The sequence below is a fragment of the Aplidium turbinatum genome, chromosome 1 (genome assembly GCF_918807975.1).
Source record: "Aplidium turbinatum chromosome 1, kaAplTurb1.1, whole genome shotgun sequence".
NCBI lineage: Eukaryota > Metazoa > Chordata > Ascidiacea > Aplousobranchia > Polyclinidae > Aplidium > Aplidium turbinatum.
In genome coordinates, this window is record NC_137472.1 from 60,896,341 (window position 1) to 60,909,782 (window position 13,442).

Genomic DNA, 13,442 nt, shown 5'->3' on the forward strand with positions numbered 1-13,442 from the left:
TTGCATTCAAATTAAGTCCAAGGTTCTCACTTTGCTTAATGACTATGTCGAGTAAATTTTGTAAACTGGAGTTTGATGTGGCGATTAGTACTGTGTCGTCTGCGTATCTTATGTTGTTGAAGTGTTGTCCGCCTACAGAGACGCCTTCTTCGTCATCTAGATGTCGTAAAATCATTTTGCCGTAGAGTGAGAAAAGATCAGGTGAAACTACGCACCCCTGTCTAACACCTCTCCGAATTTGTGTCCACTTGCTCAGCTCGCCATCTATCCGGACTGCTGCTGATTGATCCCAGTAGAGATTTCTGAAAAGTCGGAGGTCTTTACCATCTGTGTCTAAGCTGTCAAGCATCTCCATGAGTGGCTCATGTCTAACGCGGTCGAAAGTTTTGCTGTAGTCCATAAAGCAGAGGTACAGGTCTTCCCTGTGTTCTATCGACCTCTCAGCAAGTGTTCTGATTAGGAATGTGGCGTTTCTAGTTCCTTTGTCTTTCACAAATCCGCATTGCACATCTGAGATTTCGGGATTGATGCATCTGCGTAGTCGATGGAGTAAAACGGTCAGAAAAATTTTGGTGACATGACTCGTTAGACTGATTGTGCGGTGTAGTTCGCAATCAATCGCCCCGGGTTTCTTCGGTAATGTGATGACGATCGATTGTGGGGGAACGTATTTTATTAGCTTTTCTTTCTAACGTTTCGTTTTTTCCTGAGCTTTATGTTTTCTGTTTTTTTCGACAAATTCTGTGCCTTTCCGAGTTCCATCAGATCCATTTGACCTGTCACTAGCAAGCTGTTTCCACGATTCCAGGTCAATGGTCGCTTGGTTGAGAAAGACTTTTAGCTAGTCTTGGTCTCGTATTTTCGGTCTTCCGAGGGTCTTTTCTTTGTCTTCAGTTTCCCATAGAGCATAAGTCGAGGAAGCCTCGTTGAGTCCATCTGCACGACATGTCCTGTCCAGCGGAGGCGGTGATGTAATATGGTGGTTTCTAGGCTGGGAAACCTAGAGCAATCGAGGATCGCGTCGTTGGTGAGACGATCTTCCCAAAAAGTGCCTAGCATTTGCAGTACCTCAGTTGGTGCTGCTAGAAGTTTTCAAGACGTTTGATGTCACAATGAAATAATGTCCAGGTTTCACAAGCATAAAGGGTGGAGAGAACGACTACTAGGAAGAAATAATTTTTGTGCGGATAGATATAGCACGGTTGTTGAAAACGCGATGGATATGTCTTCTATTGGCACAATGTGCTGCTTTTATGCGGTGTTCAATATCCTTTGCACATGTTGATGTTTTTGATAGTATGCTACCAAGGTTGCTACCAATGCAAACTATTAGATAAACTTTACATACAACATCGTTCTCTCGGCCCATGCAAGACTAAGATGCCAGAGGAAGGAGAAGTTATGCCGAGAAGAACTATGGAAAAACAACTGTTCCGTTCAAAGGGACTGTGGCGAAGTTTCGCCTATTTCGTTGTAATATTGTCATGTTCTTTCGTTATTTTAATGTTCTTTCAAACGTTTACAACGTATAAAGTTTCTTTTTTTTTCTCCTTAGAAAGGAAGTAGGTGTTCGGTTTATTATGGCGTTAAGGCTCATAATGCAGGCTATGACTTGATTCTATTTGAATAAGCAAATTGAAACCAAAACATACCAAGAAGGTTTGGCTGGGCTGGACACACTTTGTGTTGGGAGGGATCAATGAGATGCGGCTCGTGGTTGTTCATCTTTGTTTCTTGTTCAGGAGGAGTACTTCTCCCTGAGTCTACACCGCTCTCGCTGCTTTCTTGCTGTGAAAGAAAGTTGTAACAAGTTTAATGAAGTGGTAAAATTCTTCACCAAATATTTGCAACTAGTTTAAATTTTGGTGTCTGTTAAATTGATATTAAATTTGCAGAAAAAAATACACAAATTGATAAACCGCATGTGATCTGCTAAACTGGAAGCAGAAAATTCATGCTTCTCACAAGAAATCAGTCGGTTTTCCTCAAGAAACGTTGAAAACAAAACTAAACATCAGCATTTCTATTTTGTTTTCTATTCTGTGTGGGACATCTCACAATTTTTCACTATCGATTTCTAGTTCCTACGTTTGTATGTATCACAACTGTGCAAACATCGTGAAACTCTAATGACCAGAGCTATGGCGGCCGTCCTGTCGCAGTGTTAAAAAACTATCAGCTTGAATATATGCGTGGGTGCAATTTTAAATTTTTAAAATGGTTTTAGTTATTTTTTCATTGCTCTTGCAATGCCTTTAACCAATCACAGGTTGATTTTGCAAAGTTAAAACAAAACATGCCCGATGAAAAATGGAGCCCATCAACAAAATTTGTTTCGAAGAACTCATAGTCTCATAGTAGGCTATAATTAATGAATTACAGCTTATTTCACAATAGTAGTTTAGTCAGTTGGTTCATTTAGTTTTAGCAAATTAGTACACTTAATGGTTAGAAATGTCACCCAGATAAAAAAAATATTACTACTAACCCCACACTCTCCTCACCCTTGTAACCCTTACCGTCCCAGAGTAATGCAACCCAGATATTTTTGGGGAACTAAAAAGAAAAGGAGATGAGCTCACCTGTTCCACAGTCAGCTCATCCAGCACAGCTTGAGCAATGGGAATCATCATGGCGGTAGTAGCCACGTTGCTGATCCACATGGAGAGGAATGCGGTGGTGACCATGAAGCCAAACAAGAGCCTGCAAGTGAATGGACAGATGTATTTGCCGCTTGAAGATTTAGATTAAGTAGATGGGAAGACAAGGAAGCCAATCTTCCTGTCCACCTTTAAGTATCCTGCCAAAGACACAGCCGCATGCTCATAAGCTGTGTCGAACCGACGCCCTTTCGAACGTCGAAGAATGGCATTCACTGCTTGCCTAATGCCTATGCAGCCGATACAGCAGAAGTACTGTAAGCTGCAATCTTCACAACTGTAAACACGCAAAGGGAATTTGAAAGCTGAATGACAAGACATCCTGGTGGTAGGCTTCTCAGCACGAGTGTGACAAGAATTGACTGCGATAGACTCGTGTTTCTCCCATGAGACTGGGATCATCAGTATAGCACCACTAATTCATGCAACAAACAGAGTTGCCAGATTGGCCTTTTTACGGCCAAATTTCAGAAATTTGGCCTTTTTGAAAAGTGTTTGGCTGGACAATTTTTGTTTGGCCGCTTGGCCTTTTTTTGGCCTTTTTTAGTTTCCCGATTGGCATTTGTTTAGCCTTTTTTTCTTGTGGTTTTCATAGTTCTTTTGGTTATCCCTAGCAACAGTGAAAAGTTTTGGTGTAGCGTTTTACATCATGCCCATTTCAAAGACCTTGCTAGCTATGCTTTAACATGTCTCTGCATCCCTGTCAGTAATGCAGTAGTAGAGAGGATTTTTCATGACTTACTGCAGTGAAAACAAAACCATGAAATAAAATGTAGACTGAGCTTTTGGAAACGATTTTGCAAATACGAACGGACATGCTGCTGAATGGAAAATGTTGCACAAACTTTGATGCCAGTGCCATAATGATAAGACGTTTCACTTCTGATATTGTTTATGGTGAAACTAGCAGTAACGAAATGGCTGAGGCGCTAGCATTCCTAGAATAAGGAGTGTTCATTGTGGAAGAATGTTGGACATAAATGCCATTGATTTCTCTGATTTTGCAGTGTAGGGTGTTTAATGTAGCCTACAAGTGATTGTATTGGGTATAAATATTGTATATATATACTACTTCATATTGCATTAAGTGATATGCCAATAATAACTCCTTCTCACTAGTCACCAGGGTCTCACTGGTGGACGTTAATGGCTTGTTAGTCTACAGGATGATGCTTAGCCTAATGTTGTATACATATTTCAGTTGTATTGTAATTGTTTCCATACCTATTTGTCTGTATTTTATGGATTGCATTTTTTCAGGAATTTTACTAAGCAATTCTTCTTTAACAGATAACATGTAGAACAATAGAAACTGGGTAAATTGTAAGGAAGTGCAAAAACACCACTGGTTTCAACAAAGAGAACAAAACCTCAGGTTTGGCTTTTTTTCTATAATTTGGTCTTTTTTGGGGATGCATTTGGCCTTTTTGTTTTATCAATCTGGCAACCCTGGCAACAAACTGTCGATCATGACTTTTACCAGTCAGTCTTTTACCAGTTTTACCAGGAAAAATGCTCCTTTCCACGCAGTCCTAGTGGTAGATTACGCCACCCAAATGACAAACGGCATTGGTTGATAACATTGAAGCACTTTATAAGCCTCTATGTTTCACTGATTTGGGGATGGTGACAAGGCTTTTTCGTCTTCATCAAAATATTTTAATCGGATAATACAAAACCAAGGAAGCTTTCAGAAATATTTGATAAAACTACCATTCAACGTTTTATAGGCAGAGAAAACTTTTTCTCGAACTGTTGAAAATTTCATGATCAGATCACCGCTTCAGTGCGTGATGGAAATCTTCAAGTAAATCTGCATCAGGCGTTCATCACGCAAACGAAACAAAGCTTCCTGTGTATTCATAACTGGTCGAATACTTTGTAAAACAGGATATTAAGTCAAGAGGGTCAAAGACCCCTTTAGTTCTTAATTAAAACAACACAACCATGAGCTTGACATAAAAATATTGATTGCTGGAGTTGGTTGAAGTTTAAGGATGTTTGAAAATTATGCAAATTTTCTTGTCTTTGCTTCGTCATTTTAGGCCATCTTGCTTTGCAGTGCACTCGAAACAAAACAAAAAATTAAGAACAAAGTCAAACTCTGCGAGAGTCTTTAACCTCAGAAATGGCACTAAAGGATAAAGCAGGTGATTGTGCGTCATGCTCTTCAAAGAATTTCTAATTGTTCAGGCCATAGCATTTTCTTCAAATTTTTTTCTTTTCGTAAATTTTGTTTCATTTCAAATCATTTGTGTCTCTACAGTCCGCCTCCATATCGGCCACAGGCAGGACGCGGTGCTTCCTATGACGTCACAAACACCCACCCCTGCTAGAAACGCCATTTCGTTTGAAAACTATACTAACGGAAACGCACGAAGCAAACGCTGGAAGAGACGCACAAATACAAACCGATGACGCTGACAGAGTGGTCACGTTCTCTCGATGGTCTATCGTGACGATCGCACAGTTTGACGATGCATCAATGTCGCTAATACGACCGCTTCACATCTAATTTAAAATATTTCAAAAGTGGTCGTCTTACAAAGTTAAAGTTATTTAAGTGAAGATATTCAAGATGACGTGAGCTGCTTTAACAATGTCAGAAATTTAATAAGGTTTGCAAAAACAATTGCAATTATAGAACCCCAACCATGGACCACGGTGTACAACTGGGAAACAAAAATATTTGAAATTAAAAACTTCTCATTTGTTAAAGGTTGTACCTTCTTAATGCTCCAGAACCGTAAAGCATGCTGATGCTTAATTTACAGTAATCAATTGGTATCGCTTTGCTTTTGAAGCTACAAGGAAAAGTGGTAAAAAACAGCAATTAAAATTCAATTATTTCATGTTCTTTCGTTTCCACCAAACAAACGATCAGAGAGATCTGATGGAAACTACAGAAGTTCGATTTAATCTTCACGTTGGCGCCTTGTTAAGTAGTATGCTTGGTTTTGACAGGAACGAAGCACGGTATGTGAAAGGTTTATTTGATTGAAAGCTACAAACCAAGAATAGCCACGAGCATATATGTACGTCATGAAATGTCAAGACCAATTACCAGGACACACCTCTAATAAAAAAGAAAATACTTGAGATTCGCCAAAAACCTTAATTCAGACATACCAGAAATAACTTTTGGCCGACGAAAATATCGATTGAGTTGAAATTACTAAATCTTAAAGGAGGATGCTAATTGGAGAAACCGAAAGAAAACTAAAAGTACACAACTCACAAATATAGATTCGTGAACGCATACATAATGGATCAGGAGGTGTGTTGTCGTTACTCAAGGACACAAAAGGTTACTTGCGGTTAAGAAGGGGAACTCAGCTTAATATAAACATAAAACTTTACAAGGATGTACAATTTACATGCGAGCTATTTTCTGATTGGCCACCGCTTAAAGTGGCTGTTTGTTAATGTTGGCTACACCCCCTTGTACTCACTGCATGTTTCCTGGAGACGAGTTCTTGTAAACCAAAGAAAGCGCAAATACAAGCAAGTTATAGGCTAAGACTGTGACATTTCTTTCAATCTGAAATGTTTTGAATTTACAAAGCAAATTCCGATTTCGTGTTTAAGGATTAGAAATATTTGGCTTGCCTTCTGCTTCACGTAGTATAAACTTTTAGCCCCTTGGCGCATATCTACCCCTAATGTTTAACACTTCTTCAACATTATTCTGTGTTGCGCCATTTTAATGCAAAACAAGTATTTTTTCCTGTTTCAGCTCACTTGATAAAGTCAGTCGTACTGAATGGCGAAAGGTTGGAAATAAAGATGGGATCATTTTCAACATGTTATGGTAACCTAGTTTCAGTGATGTTAGCGCATACAAAAAATATTGACGCCGTCAGCGCAAACGCAAACGTTCGAAAAACTATACGCCGCATGCGTCAACGCAACTTGTAAAAAAAGTTGGCGGCGTCAGCGTTAGCGCATATTCTAGCGCAAACTCATTTTGTTTGCTAGGTGCCAAATATTCACATGATATAAACCACTCGAAACAACACACTTTTCAAGCCATTTCGCGATTTCTCGTTACAAGAAATCATCTTTTTGGCCTGAAGGCACATCTGGCATTGAAAATATAAGTTTTTGCCTTTCGAAGAAGAGAGCTTAAAATACTTTTTCATGTAGGGCCATGGATTTGTATTATCATGCGCCATTTCACTTGGAGATGAGTATTACCGTAAGTTATTCCCTGAATACAATAGTGTAGTGTAAGAAACTGTAGCATATGCCCATCAAGAAAATTCTAGTATTATACTAACTGTCGCTCCTAGTAATATACTAACTGTAGCTCCCTAAAAATCCATTATAAAAAACACTATTTTTAAAATGATTCCGTTTGAATAAGACTAATGTTGCTTGTAATGCCATAATTCTCAAGTTTAGATTCTGAACTGCACAACTCTTTGTTATTAGCATTCAGGGATAGTTAGCATTACTAGTGTTATTAGCAGTAGGCTACTCAAAAGCCTCTCACAATTGGCCCCTGGATGCATGTTTTGCTAAACTGCTCATCAAGTTACAAAACATATATAATTACATACTTACGCAACAGACTGTATAAATTGTCAAGTAAAAATTACCTTAGCTTGATAGCCTACTGTATGTAGGCCTACACATTACTACGCTACATAGCCTACAACAAGAATAACCGGCAAAGTAATGTACTACATATAACATACAGAGTACAACATCATGCAAGCAATCACGGTCGGAGACCTAATATTTGAGTTTGTTTAGATACATAGGCTGCACTGCTCAATGAGTGCTCATTGCCTGAGAAGTTTCTGATTTGCCCCAAAATGCAAGATTTAACTAATATAAATTAAAGTGCTCACAATTGCTTACAAACGCCTTCAACACTGCTTGACTAAAAAAACTTCACACTACGAAGCCAAGTCATTGTTTACATTTTTTACATGGAGCGACATTACCAACCTACCTACTTGCTTGCTTACATTACATTCCTGTTCTGACCCGTAATTTACTAAGTAATTTCTCAGTAGGCCTGAGTTGTTTTAACTAATTCTTTCTTTTTTTCTGCAAGACTTCAGTCTCAACGTGGGACTCTAGCGTCAAAGGCAGTAGTGCGATATACAAACAAACTCCAGCTGACTGAACAATGATGACACTGTGACCAAACACTAGAACAATGGGCAATTGCAAGACGTCAACATTTCGCAGTTTGGCAAAAAAAATTGCAAACAACAACTAAGACATTAAAAAGTATGCGTTGACGCTATGCGCTAAAAAGCCGCGAAAACTTTACGGCGTATCCTCAAGCGCAAACTATCCAAAAAAATGTGGCCGCAAGCGTTAGCGCAAACAAAAAGTATACGCCGCAAGTATGCGGCGTAGAATTTGCGGCGCATACGTACATCTCTGCCTAGTTTGCAGTCACTGGAAACACACAAAATGTTATTTTATAAATAATGTGTTTTGTTACAAATAAGCGATTAGTCACATATCGAATAATTTTCCTTGAAAACAGGATTTTACCCACAACACAAGATACGTTGGTAAAGTTAAGTTAATGTGGATAGTGGTTGGTTTGCTGTTTGATCAGGAACTTCACATAAAATGTTTAAACATTTTATTACCTTGTAACTACGTCATTTATCATCACAGTTCATCTTCTAGCCACTACAAGAACGAAATTCGGCGAAAAACAAGTTAAACTTTTATGAAGCCAAGTACGTGCTGAAAAGGCTTCAAATCGAAATTCTTTTGGGATGAACTAAATGAATCATGAAAACAAAAAATGAATCACTAACAGGTTTTGGAAATAAATTTGAACAACAGAAAAAAGAACATGTGCTAACGGCTAAATACACATAACCACAATTAAGCTGTGCTGAGTGCAAGAAAAGTTTTCTTGAAAGATTCTGAGTTTTAGGAAACAAACATCATATTACTTGATTGGGTTATGACATTACAATTACCGACATTTTCTCTGGCGTGTGATATCACTGAGTGAAAAAATCAGGTTGTTTGCAAACGATTGTTCGCACCCTACAAGACCGAAAAGTCGATGATGTATGCTTTCAACTCATCAACCTCCTTGAGTCTACAAAAGGCCACATTGGTAACAACATATTGTAGTTATAGTTAATTTAAGTATCTAATGATTTTTTTGCATATAATACGGCTCACTGAATTTGGAAGCTGTGAATTTAAAATTCTTAAACTCCCCAATAAGATAACCCAAAGTAGCATTACAAAGCAGAAGCGGCCCCATTTTGGGTCAAATTAACCCCAACGAAAAACAAAGTGAACCTATCTTTCATTCACTTGTGATACTAAGCTGTTAATATGTGGCTTCGAAACTCAATCGGGTAACAGCCTCTCAAGTACCAAGCTAGTAAAACCAGTATTTTTTGTTGATTAAACATCTGCAGACGTTGTATCAATATAATGAGGAAACATACAGTTTTTATAAAATTTTGAAATGTCGGACCTGCTCTCAATATCCATACAAAGTTTTATTATTGGTACAGTTACGCTACTATCTCAACGCTTGGTTCGCCCTATGTGCATTGTATATGCATATATCACGAACTTTGTCCCAGTGAGTAGAAAACACCATATCGGTGCTAAGCAAACAAACTTCCAGTGCTTTTGGTTTTCTTTTAGAATACCAATCATTTGCGATGTATAGCCCACGTCAAGAAATTTGCCGACATTAGAACTAGGCTACAATGTTGGATGCAAATAAACCTCCAGCCTTCTCCACTTTTGTTGCTGTCTCAAAAATCCAAAAAAACATCCATTCTTGCCTTGTCCCAAATCTTTTACACTTTGGGTAGCAAACTTAGATGGAATCACGAATTAAAATTTTAAGTTCAATGCAAGATTCGAAAATTTAGGGGTCGTGAAACAAATTAAAAGTGAGTCACTAATAGATAGGTTGCAGTTGCACTATCCACACTGCAGACTATTCATCGCATGAAATCATTTTTTAAGGTGGGGTTGCGGAATAAAAGTTGAAAAAGATCTGTCTTCCCTAATTTTTCTGCGGTTTTTGTTCAATTATCGAGCATTCGGTTTATTCCGCAATACAATGGAGGGAGGTTCCTGTAGTTCTTCCTCATAAAGTTACCAGTTCTCATAAATAATGGAGTCTGTGACGTAACAGAGACTAAGCACTTTGGAACGCTTCGTTAGGTGAAACGCGGCGGTAAGTTTCAACAAAACAACTTCGATTTTGAATAAATCCAAAACCGCGGGAACCAAAACCCGCGTGGCGTGAAGAAGCATTTCTTGTTACACCACATTAAAACACACTTTATATTACGAAAAAACAAATGTTTGCCCAAGACTTGAGATGATGGAAAATGTGTTCATTGATATCGAAGCAAGAAGTTCGCTGAAACGATGATTCGCAATTTCTGTAGTGAAATAATTTATTTGTATTGTTTTATTGTATTTAAAGTTCTAGCGAGTTTTGTAGCCAGGATACCCGCGGAGATATTGCCTCCCATTGACACTCTGGTCCATCGTATATTGCAACTGTTACTTAATTTGCGAACAGCTACAAAATAGTGTTTGGTGGTTTTTACTTGCGACTTTATCAGAAACTACGAACACCGAACTAATCGGGCAATACTGCCACGACTTACTACAGGCCGCCTTTGTTTGAGTTTCAGAGCAAACATGAGAGAGGCATAATTTGCATCACGGACTACTTTCAGCGGTTGGGTTTATAGTAAAATTGGTCCAAGAACAAACAATCATCTGACGACAAGCCACGCTACTATAGAATTAAATATTTGTCTAAGAGGAACAATAACAAGATGGGAAATTCCCAATGATTGAAAAAAATGTCGCGTTAGATAAATTGATTTATCAATGGAAGCGACAAGATTGTCATTCTGAAGACAGTTATACCCAGACGTCCCAGAGGTGAGCAGCATGATACACAAGATTGGTTGGAATTAATTCCTCATGCAAGCATCCATTGCCAAAGAAATGGAACCTTACAATAGGGTTTGGGGAAACATTTGACAGTTGAAACTATTTGTAAATATGTAAAATATATTTTTATAATGCTCAGCCCTGTTGTGTCGTTGTGCTCTGCCAGTGTATGGTACAAACAAGCGAACTCTCTTCCGAAACTGCAGAACTGCTGTATGTGGTTGTCACGACCAGCCAATACACCCCGACCAATAATATAAAATAAAATGACATAAAACTCTAAAGTTTTTGTTCGAAGTCAATCTTAATAGTTAATACCATCGTCGCCTAGCTATCTCCCACACAGCATTACAATTTTATTTTGCAATTTATTTGTTGCAAAACTAAAATTGTAATGCTGTGTGGGAGATAGCTAGTCGTCGATGGTATAAAGATTGACTTCGAGCAAAAACTTTAAAGTTTTATGTCATTTAATGATTCGTTGAAGTTTAGATTTGTGAACGCCTATAGAGGAAGTGGCTTAGTGCCTGATCCTTTCTATGACTTTAGCATCTTTTCAATAATATAAAATAAAATAGCACTGATTTGCAAACTGAGATTAAATTTAGAAAATGTGTAGTGAGCTGCGGCGCTTATATACCAACATCAATGTATGTCACGTTGACATCACAATCGCCACCGCGCAGTGCTGGACGAAGCCACGTGAAAGGAAGACAGTTGAGTGTCATTTGAAACCACCATAATGACTCATACCCGGTGGAATTTTGCTGCGGTACATTTCATTGCCACTGCATCAAAATACGTATTATTAGCATAAAAATAAAGAGAAATAAATCGTTCGGAGGATGACTAAAAGCATGGGCAGTCACGCTTCGTTGACTGTTGTGTGTGTAGAATTGACAGGATATTTCATTTGACAAGTGGCATTTCTAAAACCACCATGTGAACCACTCCAGATTGTGCGTGCGTCGCTCAATAGCAGTGACGGTTGAAGGCTCATTACTATGAATTCACCGAACAAAGGCCGTGGAACCATAGACTGGAAAATATTCTCATAATAAAACTAAGTACAATAGTATAAAATCAATTGTACAGGCTGTGGTTATAATGGGTCCCAATAGTTTGTTTAGCATTTCCAAAAAGTAAGTTATTTCTGTTTCTCATCTTTATACCTCGATCACAAGTTCAGTCTATCGATTGGTTTCAAATAACTGCATTTGAATTTGAGAACTTCACAGTAATGATGCTCTCGTACCAATAAATAACTTCTATAGCATGTTGACGGTTTTAAATATTCGTTGTCGTGATGCATTTGCATTTGATCGCACAAAATTACAATAAAGTTTTCCTTCGGCTAAATATTGTAGAAACTTCTAGAATTGTTTTGCATTTTCTCGCCTCTTAACAGCAAACATCAACCAGTTCTCAAGTTCACAAGGGCCAAGAGGCATAACTTCATCTCTAAAGCAAACGCGTTATGTCGATATGAAAGCTGGCTTCGTATATTTGTGTATATTATAGTTTTTTAAATACTGAAAAAGTTTTATTCATCGGGATTGTTATCTCTTCTAGTACTATGTATACAAAACTACTCGCTCTGAGTATGCGCATTGTTATGGTGCGCGACACGTTAATGAAGCAATGAATTAACTTATATGTTCTTCCTTTTACTTTCATCAGATGAACGGTGCAACTATAGTTCTAAAAAGGTTAAAGTTCTTTCATAGTTTTTCTTAACCTTCAATCAAGCCAAACATAATCATGCTTGGGAGCATTGCCAAGGTCAAAACGTATTTAATTTGAAAAATAAATTCGTTTAATTTCCGTGAACGACCGTGGCATATTCTCTGACGTCACTCCAAGGTCAAGGTTTTAGTTCCAATACGTTGTTTGAACGTTTGGTTGAGTTAAAAATGTCGTTTGCAAACGAGTTCAGACCTGAGCGCGGGGTGTGGCGTGGGCGCGGCCAGACGTTGATCAGTTGCTCCAGTGAACCTGACGAATCCACTTGCCGGGAATTCAACGTTGGAAACCATCACTTCAATGTAACAACAAAAACAACAGTTGCATCGTTGGTGGCATGGAGCATTCGGTCACGTAGCTCTGAGGATACGATGAGAGCATGATCCCAGACAACAAACCAGTCCTTTTTGCATTGACTACAGACGTTGAATCAATGTAAAAAGTAACTGATTTGTTCACTGGAGTAGATTGGAACAAACACCAACTTGCAAAATTTGCTTTTCACATTCATTCAACGTAACCAGATGTAGTGAAAACGATGTTTTTGGTTATTGCAAATTTTTCTTGTTGGTCTGTTTCGTGAGAGTGTTCCCATGATTCTAACAAACAATTCACTTTCTCAACAATGATTGGCTTACATTTTGCCATGATACGCGAAAGTATCACTCTGCTGAGTGGCAACTATGTTACTAATCCACTGAGACATTTGTGAGAACTACGAAAAGTCGGTGAGAGTCAATCGACGAACCTTGGGTCATTAACTTTGATACAAATGTAAAGGAAGCCTAGTTATTGAAAGTAGGAAAATTTGTTGCAATGTAAACCTAGTCATTGAAGGAATGAAGGATCTAGTTATAGAAGATTCTAGTTATTGATTGGCCAATTTATTGAATGAAAGCGTAGTTATAGAGACTGGTTGCTATATAGTAGACACATATCGTTGTTGAAACACAACGCGGAACCTCCATAGCCAGTATTTCCAGGAAAATGACAGGATAAGTACAGATTGCCCTGTACAAACCGGTCGTTGTTGTTTATCAATGGGTTTTATTCATGAAAAGGTTTTGGCTGAGAAACAGAACCGAAATAGTGATCGGGGCGGTTTTT

General features: G+C 38.3%; 1 protein-coding gene across 2 annotated transcripts in view; it reads right to left on the reverse strand.

The window, feature by feature from the left end:
* LOC145784369 (Na(+)/citrate cotransporter-like) overlaps positions 1 to 13,442 on the reverse strand; it is a 45,202-nt gene that overhangs the window by 26,447 nt on the left and 5,313 nt on the right. For both annotated transcript variants that reach the window (XM_082596187.1, XM_082596179.1), the window contains exons 4-5: positions 2,583 to 2,703; positions 1,653 to 1,788 (exon numbers count right to left, since the gene is read on the reverse strand). In XM_082596187.1, the coding sequence (XP_082452313.1) occupies positions 1,653 to 1,788; positions 2,583 to 2,703 (257 nt within the window). The remainder of the gene's footprint in view (positions 1 to 1,652; positions 1,789 to 2,582; positions 2,704 to 13,442) is intronic.